Source organism: Staurois parvus, unplaced genomic scaffold (genome assembly GCF_062004578.1).
Source record: "Staurois parvus isolate SC_StPar_1 unplaced genomic scaffold, SC_StPar_1.0 ptg000199l, whole genome shotgun sequence".
In the NCBI taxonomy this organism is placed as follows: Eukaryota; Metazoa; Chordata; class Amphibia; order Anura; family Ranidae; genus Staurois; species Staurois parvus.
The window spans coordinates 2784343-2801588 of record NW_028317995.1 but is presented as its reverse complement, the minus strand read 5'-3'; the positions used below and the strand labels follow the sequence as shown (position 1 = coordinate 2801588).

Here is a 17246-nt window from a genome sequence, read left to right as displayed (position 1 = left end):
TTAAGGGCCCATTTATACCAGCAACCCATGTGGTGTGTTGAGATACGGTGATGTGTGCTTCGGAAAAATGGAAGCATGATGCATGCTTGGTGGGAGCAGGGCACAAATATAACATTTTGTATGTGGCCTTGCATTGAGCCTATGTTGAACAGTGCAGATCAACACTGCTCTATGAACCTAGTGTTATCGAGCCCTGACATGACAGATAACAGCATTATTAGTATTTGCACATTGTTCTACATAAAAGGGGATGAGAAATATATCAAATATTTGCTAACTATTCTCATGTCTACATAAATATTAGTCTGAATACATACAAGTGCCAGTGTCAGTGTGTACCCAGAGGGGAGGACTGGAGCGCACATGGCTGCAGAGGAAATGCCTGAATTTAGTTTTCCATTATGCTTTATGTACTAATGTGTACTGAGCCATTTATTTCAAAGTATTTTCATATAGCAAGTCTGTTCAGTATGAATTAAGAATGGATACTACAGTAATTCTACCTTTTACTGTCGGTTCACACTGAATCCGATTTTGAAATCACTTGAAGTAGCACGATTTCAAAACCTTATGTCAGTATGACTTCAGGTGCGACTTGGCACAGATGTCTTTGGAAGTCACACCTGAAATCGTAAAAAAATAGTTCAGGAACCTTTTTTTCAAAAAGGTGCTGCACCGCAATTCGAAGTTGCACCGATATGAATGGTTCCATTGCAGACAATAGGGTGCGACTTGTCATGTGATTTCAAACTGTAGAAATGCATGACAAGTTGCACCAGTGTGAATCAGGGCTTAGAATACATAGGTGACCTTAACATACTGATTTTCTACACATGTACCATAAACATAAGTCACCAAATTCTAGATCCCAGTTTTTTCCACCAACATATTTGGAGGCCTTAATACTTCTGTTCTATATTTGTAGACTTCTCTACTTTTTTTTATTATAAGCTGGATCACCAAAAGCAGCATACAATAATATTTTTCAAATGCTTATGTGATAAATAAATACAGTAAAAAAGTAATTAGTCCTGTTTAATTATAAGATCATCCTGAACATGTCCAGTTGAGTCTAGGTTCACACTCGTGTTCCATTACTTTTGGTCCCTTAACAAGTGGGAGGCACATATGCAAACTGTTGTAATATCTACACCGTGCACCTGATTTGGATGTAAATACCCTCAAATTAAAGCTGACAGTCTGCAGTTAAAGCACATCTTGTTCGTTTCATTTCAAATCCATTGTGGTGGTGTATAGAGCCAAAAATGTTAGAATTGTGTCGATGTCCCAATATTTATGGACCTGACTGTACATTTCCCAGAAGAGCTGGCATAGGGGCGAGAGCACATATATTGAGAAGCCCAGAAACATTACAGGAAGGAAGTGAATGGTGAGGGACAGAGAAAGGGTGTGTGGAGAAGGCTGTGTGGGAAGATTGATCGCAGAGTGCTGGTATTACAAGTGACTGTTCAGTTGTTTCTTTCAGTTCAGTACACCTTACATCACAACTTATCACACTGAGGCACAGACTGTCCAGCTTATTGCGGCCCACTGATTAGTGCTTTATTAACATCCTAAGTCGCAGGAATTTGCTACAGTATATACACCCTGGAGACAGAATCACATTAGTATCTCCTTCTAAGTCTCTTACGACTCCCAAGGAACTTGCTTCTTCAGACTAGCTCACTACCTTTGAGGAGGAGTCCACTTCTCCTAAAACCTGCTTCTGCCCCTTTTTACAATCTTAGTAAATCTTTGCTTTCATCCTTTTTTTAAAGAGATTTCACTTAAATTCAACATTACTCCAAGGAGAAGTTTTCCTTTTCTGAGACTACACCATCTTGAGGGAAACTTGCTTTCACACAAGCAAAGATCTGAACCTTACTATGCACCAACTAGGGCCCCACCGTGCGTGCAGAAGATTGGACACTTTTGCTAAATGAGATATAAAAAGGGATATTGTTGTTTTTCACCTAAGAATTTGCCTTCAGAGGTAAACCCAATCACCAGTAACTGACAGCCCAAAAGTGAAGTAGTCTGACAGTTTGATAGTTCCTTCCAGCTCACTTGGGTAGATACATCTCAGAGGCTGGGACTGATGTTAAATTCTGATCCTGCAAGACATTTGGGAGTTGCTTTACCTTTTGCCTACTGGGCACTTTTACCCCCTTCGTGCCCAGGCCAATTTTCAGCTTTCAGTGCTGTTGCACTTTGAATGACAATTGCGCAGTCATGTAACATTGTACCCATATTAAATTTTTACCATTTTTTTCACACAAATAGATATTTCTTTTGGTGGTATTTAATCACCACTGGGGGTTTTATTTTTTGCACTATACGCAAAAAATGTGAAAAAAAAGTTTTTCTTTGTTTCTATTATAAAATTTTGCAAACAGGTAATTTTTCTCCTTCACTGATGTGCGTTGATGAGGCTGCACTGATAGGAAGCACTGATGGGCACTGATAGGCAGCACTGATGGGCACTGATGAGGTGGCATGGATAGGCAGCACTGATGGGCACTGATAGGCTGCACTGATGAGGCCACACTGGTGGGCATTGATGAGGAGGCACTGATGATGCTGCACTTATATGCAGCAATGATGGGCACTGATGGGCACTGACAGGCAGCGCTGATGGGCACTGACTGGTGGCACTGACTGGCGGCATTGATGTGTGAAACTGTTGTTCAACACTGCTGGGCAGCACTGGTGGGTGGGTCTGCTGGGCACTGATGGGTGGCACTGCTGGGCAATGCTGAGCGGCACTGATAACCAGTGCCCTGATTATCAGTGCGGATGTCCTCTGTGACATTTGCTGCTTATCGGCAGTACTTTCCCACGCTGTGACAGTGTGAGGAAAGTGCTGCCAATAACTGGCAACTGTATTTACTTTGTAATCTACTGTGTCATTTGACACAGCTGATCACGTGGTAAAAGGCTGCTGTGATTGGCCTTTACCTAGTCATGTGATCAGCTGTGACCGTAGGACACAGCGATCACTAGCAGCGCCGGATGCACGCCACTGAGGGCGCACAGGGGGAGGCGAGTTCTGGGAGGACGTCATATGACTCCCTCCCAGAACTGGACAACCGTGCTGTAGCCATCATTCAACTATAGCGCAGTGGTAAAGTGGTTAAAGTGATACTGTGTTATAATATTTTGTTGAACCTTTTAGAGCATTTAACTCATACTGCATGCTCATCTACTGGTATATTTTGTTGTGCTTGCACTCCTATTATTGTGACCTCGGTATAACCAGAATACTTGTTCATCCTAGACTGTGTGCGTTTATTTTATGGTTCCCAGCCAGGGGGTCCCCTGGTCAAAGGTTTATCAGGTTTAGCAAGTTCAAAGGTGTCGTCAGCAGGGGTTGAGCTTTCAAAGCAGGCTCAGGACAGACAGGAAACCCAAAAATACTCAGGGACCCTTAAGGGGGTAGAGCTACATTTAGAATAGTATACAGATGGAAAAAAATTTCACCAGGGGTGCTAATTTTTTTTTTTACTTTAACCAAAATGAAAAAAACTTTGGCATTAAATACACTTTAATAATCTTGAGTCCACAGCAATTTTTAAATTTTTACACACATGTTAAAATCTGCTTTTTTTGCTAGATGACAAAAATGACAGAAAAAAAACAAATTATATATTTTATGAGGCCTTTAAAATAGTGGCATTTGCATTTTATATGTTTCATGATGTTTGCACAACTGTTTATCGAGTTTTTAGTTTCAGGAAGAATACACTAAAATAAATTTTAGTGCATGCAAACACAGTATAATATATAACTATAAAAATGTAAACCATGGGGTCTAGTTGAGTTAAAAGATATCAAATATGTCAAGCCTTAAAATTGGGTGTGCACATGGAAAAGTGTAACCCAAAGTTATAACTAAAATGTTATAGCTGAAGCCCCCCCCCCCCCCTCAGCTTTTCATATTGGAACAGTATAGGTTGGAAGAGCTGATCCAAAATTAGAGTTTGCAGTGCTGATTAGAGACAATGGTGTGAAATGCAGTGGCTTTGGTTAGGCACCTCTCATACAATAAATACTCTCTAGAGGGCATTTTGGGTAAAATCCAAGACATATAGGAGAAAGTGGTTCCATACCAATAGTTGAGAATCCATGTGTGTTTATTTTATCATAAAAAAAATCCTGAAAAACAGACCAATGCGTTTTGGAGATTCTGAAGGACTTCCTTCATCAGGGCTTACAACATGCTTGTGTAGCTACTAGAATAGTGTAGTGTATTGCAGGTAAAATCATTGTGTATGACTCATGGTAACTGTGTGAGTCTGTGACTGAGGTCGGGTTATTGCAAGTCAGCTGGATGACTTAATAGGTTATGGCTCTATCTCCTCCTCCTGACTCTGGAGGACTATAGAACCTTCCAGAAGTCACTAAGCAGGAAGGTGCGTTTACCTAATTTGCATGTTCATGGGCGTCTGGCCAATCCCAGGTTCGGAGGCCCTGGTAGAGTGGTAGACTGGCCCATAAGTATGAGGAGAGTCAGGCTGACAGTGGAGTCGGGTGGAAGATGGAGTGCTGAGGAGACTTTCGGTGCCTGGGAGGGGTCTCCTAGGTCTAGGTCAGGCTGGCATCCAGGCTGGGCTCCGCCTGGCTCACGAGGATACATTCAGCAGTGTGGCATGAATGGGATCGAGACCTGGAGCAGTGGGGAGCAAAGAGGACAGAGTGAGTACCTTCACACTCCCTGGGATCCACAAGGGGAAAGACTGCCACATGCAGCAAACTGTCAAAGGACAACGCTGGGCTTACTCCTTTGTCCTTGTCCCTGCTTGTCCCTGAGATCTTCTGAGCAGCCAGAAGGTCTGGTAGTGTCTGCAGGGGGAGAGAAGATATCTCTGCATGTAGTTACAAAAAGCTAAATTGATTTCTGGTGAGGCTGCTAGTTAGGGACCTTCGATTGTATGCTCCTTGAGGGTTAGGGACTGATGTGAATGTACAATATATATGTAAAGCGCTGCGTAAATTGACAGCGCTATATAAGTACCTATAATAATAATAAATAAAATAAAAGATAAATTGGGAGTGTGGGAGCCCCTCATAATGGTCAAAGCAGGTGTGCAGAGTCAGGAGCTCCAGCTCAGAAATCTCACCAGGAAGGGGTCCTGATCAATGTGATAAACTGTCAAATGGTTTAATATTTCATCATCTGACAAAAAAGTTTAATATCAGTTTTCATTGGGTTAATCCTTAAGAAGAGAACAGTACTGAGTCATAACATGCATCCAGGGCTTTATGAGTATTTCATTGTTATAATGGTGCCCTTTCATGCAAGCTTTAAATCTTTATAAAAAAAGAAACAGGTTATACAGCTAATGTGAAATTTAAAGCGAAACTTCACTCTCACAGTCAACATTGACTATTTTCATTCCTTATGCTGCTAGCATTGGTATATAGATAGGAAAGTATATCCTATTAACTTGTTTTCACATTTTTCTTACATTTCTTTAGTTACTTCCTGGTTTAATTGCCTAGGCAAAGGATATCATACATACCAGGAGTCTTCAGGAGGGGAGGAGGGGCTTTCTCAGCTAAGCACACACTTCTGCCTGCATGCCTAAGCTAAGGGCAGATGGATTCTATGAAGTAAATGCTATATGAATCATCTGCCCTTACTCAAGATGGTCACGGTCAGAAATGCTAGGGGGTGTTTATAAAGCGATTTCTCAGCAAAATAAATAATGGAGACATGGGTGGATGGGTGAGTTTACTTGAACTGCATTTTTGGTTAGTGGTGCTCAGATGCAGTGAAGTTCTGCTTTAACAGCACAATGAGCAACATGATATCTGCTTTCATAACCAGACTATATAGTTGACAACCCCGCCCCATGCATACACTTTTACTGAATTTACCCCTAATCATGCAGACATAGCCTGAAAAGGGAAAAATAAAGCAAACAGTCAGGCATAAGCTTGGTATACGGCCCTAGCAGCATCCAGAGTCAGGTTTCATTAAGATTTCAAGTATATTGGACAATTGCTGTTACTGAGTAAGGATTGTCATGCGTTTTTATGGTTTGAAAAAAAAAATACTCTTGGGTGTGGAGTTGTGGTGGTTTGGGGTGTGCAACATTTATTAACAGGATGAGAAGCTCTTTGAAGGTAGCCTTAAGACCCGTACACACGATAAGAAAATCGGACAAAAAATTTTGCGGAAACACTGATTGAACGATTTTCTCTTTGTTGATGAGCAGGATGTTTTAACCGAAAACGATATTGTGAATGAAAAAATCAGGTTGAACAACAGTGAAAAATTTTGTCATTTCGCATACGAACGACCAATTTTCTATGCGGTGGTATGACGGTCGTACGAAAAAAATCTATCAAGCGCTATCACACATGAGCGGAAACAGAAGATGACTCGGATGTTAATGTCCAAAGAATCTTCATAAACACAAATGAAAAATCCAAATGTTAAAAGCAGATTGGCCTAATGAGATAATGAAACCAGAATGATGCATATTATATTTTATGTATCACTATTTATGTATATAGATAATGCAATAAACTATATTATACTCATTGTTGGTAATTGTTGTGTATATCACTCGTTCTGTCCAGAAGGGCGTAGCTACAAGGTCACAGGCACACTGCATCACTTCCACTTGTACGGAAGACATCAACACTACGTATTGCCCGATAAACGATTTTTTTAGATTGGTTAATGTGGGCCACGATTTCGACCAACAAACGAACACCTCACGGTCATCGGATGATTTTCGTGGTCGATTTTCTAATCATGTATTCCCACCTATACATGTTTAAACTTCTCTTGCTCGGCCCTGTTGGATGAACAATTGAATTAACTCAATTCCCCCATCCACACTAAATAGCATGGATGGAGGAATGTCCTCCCATTGGCTATTGTATTTTGACAGCCACAGCAACCACAGCTGTCTGAATACCCAAACAGTGAAGGCAACTTTCCACCTAGCACCTTTTTCAGTTCAATTTTCTCTAGCCGGGTGGTGCTGACAGGGCCACCCACAGCTCAAATTTAAAAATTTGAACACATATTAATTACACAGATTCTGAGGCTAATTTAGCCGCTTCTGCGCTGACCTATAGCAGAAATACTGCTACAGGGTGGCACGGGTGTGCAAAATCACATATATATACGTGATTTTGCAATTCCGAGTAGGGGGCACGCGCAGCACTATTCGCGGCCTCGACTGTCAATCACCGGGTCAAGGTGATTCCTCGCCGACACCCGGTGATTGCCGAGTATCTCCGACGGGGGAGAGACCTGTGTATAAACAACACAGATCTCTCCCCTGTCAGCTCCTGCACACTCTGCCTAGCAGAGCCATACAAAGCAGTATGCTTACAGTGTAAAGCACACACAGCTAACATATTAAAACAGCACTCAGTTAACCCTTTGATCGCCCCACATGTTAACCTCTTCCTGCCCAGTGCCATTAGTACAGTGTCAGTGCTTTTTATTAGCACTGATCACTGTATTAGTGTCACTGGGGATGTCAGTGACACCAAGTCCCCCCCAGTGTCGGAATGCCTGCCACAGTCCCGCAGTCTCGCTATAAGTCGCTGATCACCGCCATTACCAGTAAAAAAGAAAAATTCCAGTATATATAACACCATTTGTAAACACTATAACTTTCACGTAAACCATTTAATTTACTAGTATTGGGAGTTTTTTTAGCAAAGACATGTAGCAGAATACATTTTGGCCTAAATTTATGACGAAATTAAATTTTTTCAATTTTTTTACTGGACATGTTTAAAAGTCAAAAAATATTTTTTTCTCAAAATTGTCAGTCTTTTTTTGGTTTATAGCGCAAAAATTAAAAAAAATGTACAGGCGATCAAATACCACCAAAAGAAAGCTTGATTTGTGAGAAAAAAAGGACGTACATTTTATTTGGGTGCAGCGCTGCATGACCGCGCAATTGTCAGTTAAAGTAATGCAGCGCTGTATCACAAAAAATGGCCTGGTCAGGAAGGGGGGTAAATCCTCTGGAGGGCAAGTGGTTAATGCATATAAGGCACCACGTGAGTATAATTACCACCTTAATCATCCTCAGAACCTATGTAACTAATGTGTTCGGTTTTGAAGGGATGCAGTGGCAACCCTATGTGTATGGCTGGCTTTATTAACCCCTAGACGTTGAGCGCATACAAATATGGGCCTCTTGGCGTCTTGATGCCGAGTGGCTGCATATTTGCATACCATTTAAAAATACATATGTGCTGAGTGCACATATGTCCGTGACTCACGGAAAGGTCTCGATCTCCCCTTGCGATTGGGACCTTTTCTGATCATGTGATCACCGTGACAGCCATATGACCCTAAAACCCCGCCCCACCTCCCGACTTCTGAAACCTTTTAAAGGGCCGGAAGGCCTGGCACAAAGGGGTTAAAGTTGTACAGGCTCAAGGTTTTTTACCTTCATGCATTCTGTGCATGAAGGTAAAAAACCTTCTGTATGCAGCAGTGCTCCCAGCCTCCTCAATACTTACCTGAGCCTCATCACGCTCCAGCGATGCAAACGACAGCCTCAGCTGTCCCGGGTCTCTGCCTCCTCATTGGCTGAGACAGCAAGCATAAGCCATTGGCTCTCGCTGCTGTCAATCACAGCCAGTCAGCCAATGAGGAGAGGTAGGGAGCCAAGCCGCAGCTCCATGTGTGAATGGACACACGGAGCAGTGGGTGCCCCCATAGCAAGCTGCTTGCTGTGGAGGCACCTGACACACAGGAGGGGCCAGGAGAGCCTGCAAGAGAACTGAGAAGAGGAGGATCCGGGCTGCTCTGTGCAAAACCACTATGCGCAGCAGGTAAGTATAGACATGTTTGTTTTTTTACAAAAAAAAAACCTTTAGAATCACTTTAAGGGGTAAAATCATCTTTTGTTTATTAATATCAGGATCATAGATGTTTAATTCTGGTCCATATACACATTTTCTGTGACATTAGAATAATCTTTTTTCAGAGGAAATCTTATTGGTATCAGCCACTGTTTCCTTTGTGTATATCGTCATCTGCCTATCTGTAGTCTGTCTCAGTCTTAATATTAGCAGATTAAGTGATCAGTGACATGTCCGGCTTTATGGATATAACTCACAAATCCTATCTCACGCAGTGGCAACAAGCGGTCTCACATGCACACGTCCTTTCCAGGTGCATAACCACACCTGAGTGATAAACAACAGCAATGTCTTACACATCAAAGCCAACATAGACAGCACTCGAGTCCTTTAAGGATGCCTACCCCTGCTGTAGGGTGAAGAGGTGGAGATCTACCTGAACAACATGGAAGAAGTCAAAGATCACCGGGCAGTGTCACCTCCTCACACCTGATTTAAACCTCTAATTGCTGTACTACTGCGTCACAGTTGCGTGCATTGCACAGCAATCATGGGTTTAAATCAGGTGGTAAGAAGGCAACATATTGTCTCCTCACCACCTGTCAAACACTCAGATTGCTTTTCAAAGGAACAGCAGTGTCTGCTGCACTTGTGACTGAGCCCTTAGTTGCATTCAACAGCAGCACCCTTAGGGCTCCTTCACACGTAAAGTTGGGGGGTGGTAAAACCCTGCATTTGAGTTGTGGTTTTACCATCCCCAATCCTTACCCCTTTAGCTGCTGAGCAATCAGCCAAAGATGCACATAGCTGCAGCAGGAATTAAACCCCCTGTTGGTTTTGGTGGATGCTACCGCCTGCCAATCGTCCAATCGTGACCCATTCAAGTAAATGGGGTCACTCTGCAAGCGCCCCGCAACTGCATGCTTTTGCAGGGTCCAAGAGGGTTAAAGTAGGTGGTGAGAAAGCAACATACCGCTGCCTGTTTAACCCCTTGTTTGCTGTACCGCACAAGGTTGCAAGGCACTTGCAGAGCAGTCTCATTCACTTGAATGGGTAATGCTTGGCAGGTGGTACACCCACCAACCATGACAGGTCATATATATCTCCTGCAGCAGCTGCGACATGTGTACACCCCTGGCCACTGCAGCTAAAGGGGGAGCGGTTGGGGTTGTTAAAAGCACATCTTATCTATAGTGGGCAGCACAGTGGCTAAATAGTTAGCACTTCTGCCTGGCAATACTAGGGTCGTTGGTTCGAATCCCAGCCATGGCACCACCTGCCTGGAGTTTGCATGTTCTCCCTGTGCCTGCCTGGGTTTCCTCCGGGTACTCTGGTTTCCTCCCACACTCCAAGGACATGCTGGTAGGTGAATTGGATCCTGTCTAAATTGTTCCTAGTATGTGTATAAATGAATGTAAGTTAGGGACCTTTGATTGTATGCCCCTTGAGGGTTAGGGAATGATGTAAAATATATATGTAAAGCGCTGCTTAAATTGATGGCGCTATATAAGTACCTGAAATAATATAGAGTTTTACCAACCCCCAATCTGCAAATGTAAATGAACCCTTACTCAGGGGTGCATACATTTTTTAAAAAAGCTACTTGTCCAGGGACTAAATCGGTGTCCCAATCAACTTGTCCCTCATGACAATCTATTTGTTCTGATACGGTTTTGGTTAAAATTTACTTTTATTTAAATCTGAGGTGCTTTAAGTAATGTCTGGGCTTTTAAAAACAAAAGGTCCTTAATGGCGACTTAAACATTTAATATTGTTAACATTACGCCATTTATTTCCTCCTCACCTCCCTACCTCTCTCCAGCACTGTACCCGGGGACTAGGAGGGAGGGGAGAGACCTTGTAGTGTAATGAGCACCGATTAGGTGCTCCTCAGGAAAGAGGAGGGTCGGGCTTATCCTTTATCCCTTTCGCTGTCAGAGCTGTTTTTGCGTTTTCTGCACATGTTTAAAAAATCATTTTAGGCCTGAAGATTACACAAAACCCCCAAACATTGTATATTTTCTTAATCACAGACCCTAGAGAATAAAATAGTGGTAGTTCCAATTATTTTATGTCACACGATATTATCACATAGGTCTGGGAAATGCTAAATTTCAGTAAAAAATAAACTTAAGTTAATTTTAGGGCAGAAAAAGCAACAGATCATACAATTTTTTTGTAAAATATAAAAGACGAGGTTGCATCAAGTAAATAGATATGCAACATGGCAAACCTTAAATTTGCGCGCGCTCATGAAATGGCAACAAACTTTAGTACCCTATATTTTCTATAGGTGATGCTTTTAAAGGTCATCAATTTAGCATTACGGAGGAGGTCTAGTGCTAGAATTAATGTTCTCATTTTGGCGTGTGCGGCGATATGTAACATGTTTATCGCAATTGCCGTTTTCATACATAGGCACCCCGGTGTGTGCTTTTACGTTTGTACGTGCGTATAGATGTGGGGGGTGGAGGGACCTCAAAAATTTATTTGAGGGGGTTATATGCTCCGGTGTAACTTTAATTTTAAAAAAAATTAAAAGTCCTCTATGTGATGATTTTTTTGGTGACAGGTTCTCTTTATTGAGACATCCAGGGTCTAAAAGACCCTGCAGGTCTCCCGTTGTACGCCACTGGATATAATGCAGTGTACATCACACTGCATTACATTCTTTCCTGACCTCGATGGCCGGGACATCTTTCAAAGGAGAACCGAAAGTGACATCACTTCCGGGTGAGGACAAGAAGGGGAGGAGAGTGGATGTGTCTGCTCTCCTCTTTACCCTATACCCGCTGGCACCCACTGAACTGGTTCCGGACCCGCAGATGGGCAAGCGGAGCCTTGGAGACATAGTGGGTGGGGAGAGGTTCACACGCGGGGAGGGCGGAGGCTGGCATTGTAGTGGGCTGTGTGGAAGCAATTGGCCAGCAGCACTGCCGTCCGAATGCTTCCACCTGAAGGATGAGCCCTGCTGCTTGCCCGCAGCACGGTTAAAGATTAACAAAAACTACCTGCCTGGAACTACATGTCCCGGGCATTGGACGATATGAACTGAACATCCCTGCCTCACTGTTCTGAGCCCTCTATAAGGCTGTGGTATATTTTTACCTCTGCGACTTTCCTGGGTTATCTGCGCTTTGTCATAGACTTCTATTATATCCTGCAGGTGTGGTGCACTTTCTGAAAACGCACAAGAACTCCTACATTCAAGATATAATAAAAGTCTATGGCTAAGGGCAGCAAACCCCCAGGAAAGTTGCGGATACACTGCACTGCACCCCTGGTGTGGGTAAACTGCAGTGCACTAGTGTGAAATCAGCCCTACACTATTATGCCCAGCGTATTGCTTCACACTGACCTGAAGATCTCTTCTTTCCTGCCGCTGGCACCACTCTGGAAAACGCTAGCCAGGATAGGAGGTGGAGTGCAGTTGGTATCACTCCAGGTGGGACAGGAGCCAGCACTACAGAGGAGGCATTGGTTTATGCATCTCTTGCTCCCTACTACAGCTCCAGCTTTACAAATAGTCCCTCTGCATTTCACTCTGTTTGATGCTCTGGGATGGCAAGTCAGCAAGCGCAGACCGTGATGTACCAGTCACCTGGCCGCGATCTACTGATAGATTGCTGACCCCCACCCTAGAATCTCTCAGTGACCATTAATAAAAGCATAGCACCAGGTTTGACTTCTGTTTGCTGTTGTCCAGCATTCAGCACCGGAAAGTGCCAGCCATTTACCAACAACACCATGCAACGTATGGTGTCACTCGGCCTTCATTGTGCTTTCTACACCTTTACAGCATCGGGGCACACAGAAATAGTTTTCAATTACAAGAAGTAGATAGCATGATTGGTTGATCAACACCATGGGTTGCATGGTTTCACTGACAAATGGCCAGCAGTTTACAAAGAGCAGACAGACATCAGAGATGGTGTAATGCCTTTATCAAGGCAGCTGTGTTACATGGCTGTTTATTGTTCTTAGAACAATCCAAGGGCGAGCTTCTTCTATAATCTTGACCGTACCAGTTTAAGCCAACAAGCTATAAGTGCTAAGAGAAGTTTTGTCCTGAGCAGTAATTTGTTCAATGCTATCACAGAGATATCTAAATATTCGTCAGAATTGTAGAAATGTGACCTCATTCATGATTCCTCACCTGATGCTGTTGTGCATTCATATCTTCTGGACTTAGCAAGTATCCAGCAGGATGAGTATTGTGAGGATGCTGCCCCCCAGTCCTGTATCCTCCCTCCATCCCTTGTAGACTAGGTGCAGCTCCACCCATCAGCACCTCCACAGCATCTTCTGGGGTTAGCGGTAGTCCCTCCCCACCCATCTGTTGCTGTAAAGCTGCCATCCAATAAAGCTCTTCTAGACTTGGACGTGGTGGTCCTGCTGATTCAGGGGGGTCACTGAAGGTGGGTGAAGGTGGAACTGAGCTGCATGGAGTAGAGCCGAGAGATGGAGGAGGGGCTAGGCGTGTAGCCCTTGGCTCAGGGGGTTCCCTCTTTACCTCGAACTTCATTAGGTCAAAGTCATTAAGGTATTCAAGCGCCAAAGGGGTGCTGGGAAGATCTGACAGAGCCATCTGTAGATAAAAAAAAAATATGAAATTAAAAAGAGGGTATATTATAGATAAGTTATTAACATAAGATGCACTGAATGTTATATTCAAGTACCAGCAGAACTAACCAGGCTTTTTCTGCAAAATGCTGATGGCTTCATTAAGATTCCACTGGTCAAGGTGGCCCATACATTAAGGTAGAACTCCAAGCAGATATAAAAATACCATTTATTGCATTTGTGTACTTTTACATAGAACTATCGGAAATACCTAACTCTCTTTGCACTAAGACTCTGTCATACTTCATACAACAAACACTGGAAGAGGAGGGACAGTATTAGGACTCATTCACACGTGTGTCATTACCAGGTGTTGATGAGGCATTTATACTGCATTTTTAAAGCCTCATAACTATCCTTCAATGCCTGCCATTAATAGTACAATGGCACCACACCAGGGGCGGACTGACCATTTGGAAACTCGGGCACTGCCCGAGGGCCCGGGGTCAGTTGGGGGCCCCATGAGATGCCCCTGGTACCTTTTTCATAGGCTTTTTTGAGTTTGGGCAAAGACACAGGGGCCCCATTATCCCCTATTGCCCGGGGGCCCCATGAGTTGTCAGTCCGCCCCTGCACCACACAGTGCTGTTCACACAGGCGCAGTAGCATTGTATTGTGTTGTGTCAAAAATTAACTGCTTCAGACACTTTCACCCCCTTCCTGCCCAGGCCCATTTTCAGATTTCAGCACTGTCAGATTTTGAATGCTAATTACTCAAGCAACACTACCCAAATGAAAATGTTAACATTTTTTTAAGACACAGCTTTTTGTTTTCGTGAAATTTATCCACTTCCAATCCGGACACTTTTACCCCCTTCCTGACCAGGTCAATTTTCAGCTTTCAGCGCTATCACACTTTGAATGACAATTGCGCGGTCATGCAACACTGTACCCATATGAATTTTTTACAATTTTTTTGAGACAGATAAAATTTAATTTTGGTGGTATTTATTCACCGCTGGGATTTTTATTTTTTTTGCTATGTAAATGAAAATGTCCAGAAATTTTGAAAAAGTGTTTTTCTTATATAATTTTGCAAATAAATTTTTACATTTTTATTTTTTAGATTATTTATTTTATTATTTACTTATTTTTTTACATACTGTCACCCTAGCAGTACAGTGTCACTATGGTGACACTGTACTACTTTTGGGGGGTGATGAAGATTTTTTTTTTTTTTTTTACGCTGATTACTTTTACACCCATATAGGATGTAAAAGCAATCATTTCTCTTTCTCTCTCTCTGCATTCTTGCAGCCATTGAGAACTACTGAGTGAGCTGTGATTGGTCACAGCTTGTCACTGATGTGAATAGCCTTGTACCATGTGACCTCTGTGATCATTCACAGATTTCACACGTAGTAAACAATGATGTCACAAGTGACATCTTGCTTACTACTTTCCATGTGATCACTGATTGGCCAATCAGTGACCACATGATCGGGACCTCGTACAGAGGTCCCGTCTGACGATCGGTGTTTTACTGTGTCCGGAGGACACAGCGGGCACCGGATCGCGGTGCTGCGTGCTCCCAGGGAGCGCGCACAAGCAGGGTGCGGGGAGGCCATTTATAAACGGCCACCCGACCCTGCAGTGCCACCGTCTGGCCGTTTATATACAATGGCCGGTCGGGAAGTGGTTAATCACTACTGGGTTTTTAAGTTTTTGCTATATAAATATGAAAAAATACAGAAAAGTTTGAAAATAACCACATTTTCTTAGTTTCTGGTATACAATTTTGCAATTTTGCTAAGTATTCTTCCTTCATACATTTAGACCAAAGTTTAATCTGCTTTGTTTCTTTGGGAAAAATAACCCAAATCAGTGTATATTATTTAGTTTGGAGTTATAGTCTACATCTATCCTGTTGTACTGACTGCCTATCTCACTTCTTGAGGCCCTAAAATACTGGGACAGTACAAATACCCCCCCAAATGACCCCTTTTTGGAAAGTATACTCCCTAAGGGATTTAGTAAGGGGCATGGCGAACCTTTTGAAGTTCTAATTTTTCCCACAGTTCCTTAGAAAATGAAGAAATTAAATAAAAAAAATGTTTTCTTTTTCACAAAATTTTCATTTTAACAAGTTATTTCTCACACACAGCAAAAGCATAGTTGCAATTACACCCCAAAACACATTCTGCTACTCCTCCTCCTCTCACTCCCGCCACATGTGTGAGACTTTTTCACAGCCTAGATGTATAGAGGTCCTAAATCCAAGGAGCACCTTTGAGCTTCCAAGGAGCATAAATTATGGATCTAGTTTTTTTTTCCTTCCTATCACATTTTTAAAGCCCTGGATCACCAAGACAGTGGAAACACCCACAAAATGGCTCCATTTTGGAAAGCAAACACTCCAGGGTATTTTCTATGAAGCTTAATGAGTGAGGGTGATAAGGCTGCACAGGCATGGCTGATCAGGACACTGATGAGGCTGCACTGGGTGGATGACTAGCACAGCTGACCAGGGCTTTGACGTGGCTGCACTGGCGTGGATGACTGATCAGGGCACTGATGAGGTTGCACTGGCATGGGTGATCTGGACACTGAGGAGGCTGCATTGGTGTAGCTGATAAGGATACTGATAAGGCTGCACTGGCATGGCTGCAATGGCGTTGCTCATCGGGACACTGAGGAGGCTGCACTGGTGTGGCTGCACTGGTGTGGTTAATCAGGACACTGAGGAGGCTGCACTGGCATGGGTAATCAGGACACTGAGGAAGCTGCACTGGCATGGGTAATCAGGACACTGAGGAGGCTGCATTGGTGTGGCTGCATTTGCATGGCAGATCAGGATACTGTTGAGGCTGCACTGGCGTGGCTACACTGGCATTCCTCATTAGAACACTGAGGAGGCTGCACTGCTGTGGCTGACCAGGACATTGATGAGGCTGCTCTGACCTGACTGATCAGGACACTGAGGAAGCTGCACTGGCGTGTCTGATCAGGAGACTGAGGAGGCTGCACTGGCCTGGCTGATCAGGATTTTGGTGAGGCTGCACTGGTGTGGCTGACCAGGACACTGATGAGGCCGCTCTGACCTGGCTGATCAGGACACTGAAGAGGCTGCACTGGCATGGCTGATCAGGGTCCTGAGGAGGCTGCACTGGCATGGCTGATCAGGGTCCTGAGGAGGCTGCACTGGCGTGGCTGATCAGGGTCCTGAGGAGGCTGCACTGGCGTGGCTGATCAGGGTCCTGAGGAGGCTGCACTGGCGTGGCTGATCAGGGTCCTGAGGAGGCTGCACTGGCGTGGCTGATCAGGGTCCTGAGGAGGCTGCACTGGCGTGGCTGATCAGGGTCCTGAGGAGGCTGCACTGGCGTGGCTGATCAGGGCACTGAGGAGGCAGCACTGGTGTGGCTGATAAAGATATTGATGAGGCTGCACTGGTGTGGATGACTGGTGTGGCTGATCAGAGCTCTGACAAGGCTGCACTGATGTGGATGACTGCCATGGCTGATCGGGGCTCTGACGTAGCTGCACTGATGTGGATCACTGGTGTGGCTGATCAGGTCTCTGACGTGGCTGCACTGATGTGGATGACTGGTGTGGCTGAACAGGGCTCTGATGTGACTGCAAAATCACAGTATGTAAACACACTCTGTGATCCTGCACAGATCAGCTCTCCTTCCCTTTACCCTGATCTGTGATATGCTGTGTCCAAGGAATTCTCCCGACAAGCACCCCAGAGGGTTCATAGGAGACGCTCACATGGCAGGACGTCCAGGAACACCCTCCCATAACTAGAGTCACACTGAAGCCCTATACTGGCC

General features: G+C 43.9%; 1 protein-coding gene across 1 annotated transcript in view; it reads right to left on the bottom strand.

Moving 5' to 3' along the window:
• The window catches only part of NRL (neural retina leucine zipper), a 44127-nt gene that overhangs the window by 10585 nt on the left and 16296 nt on the right, over nucleotides 1-17246 (bottom strand). The window contains exon 2 of the mRNA XM_089678222.1: nucleotides 13007-13438. Coding sequence (XP_089534348.1) covers nucleotides 13007-13438 — 432 coding nt within the window. The remainder of the gene's footprint in view (nucleotides 1-13006; nucleotides 13439-17246) is intronic.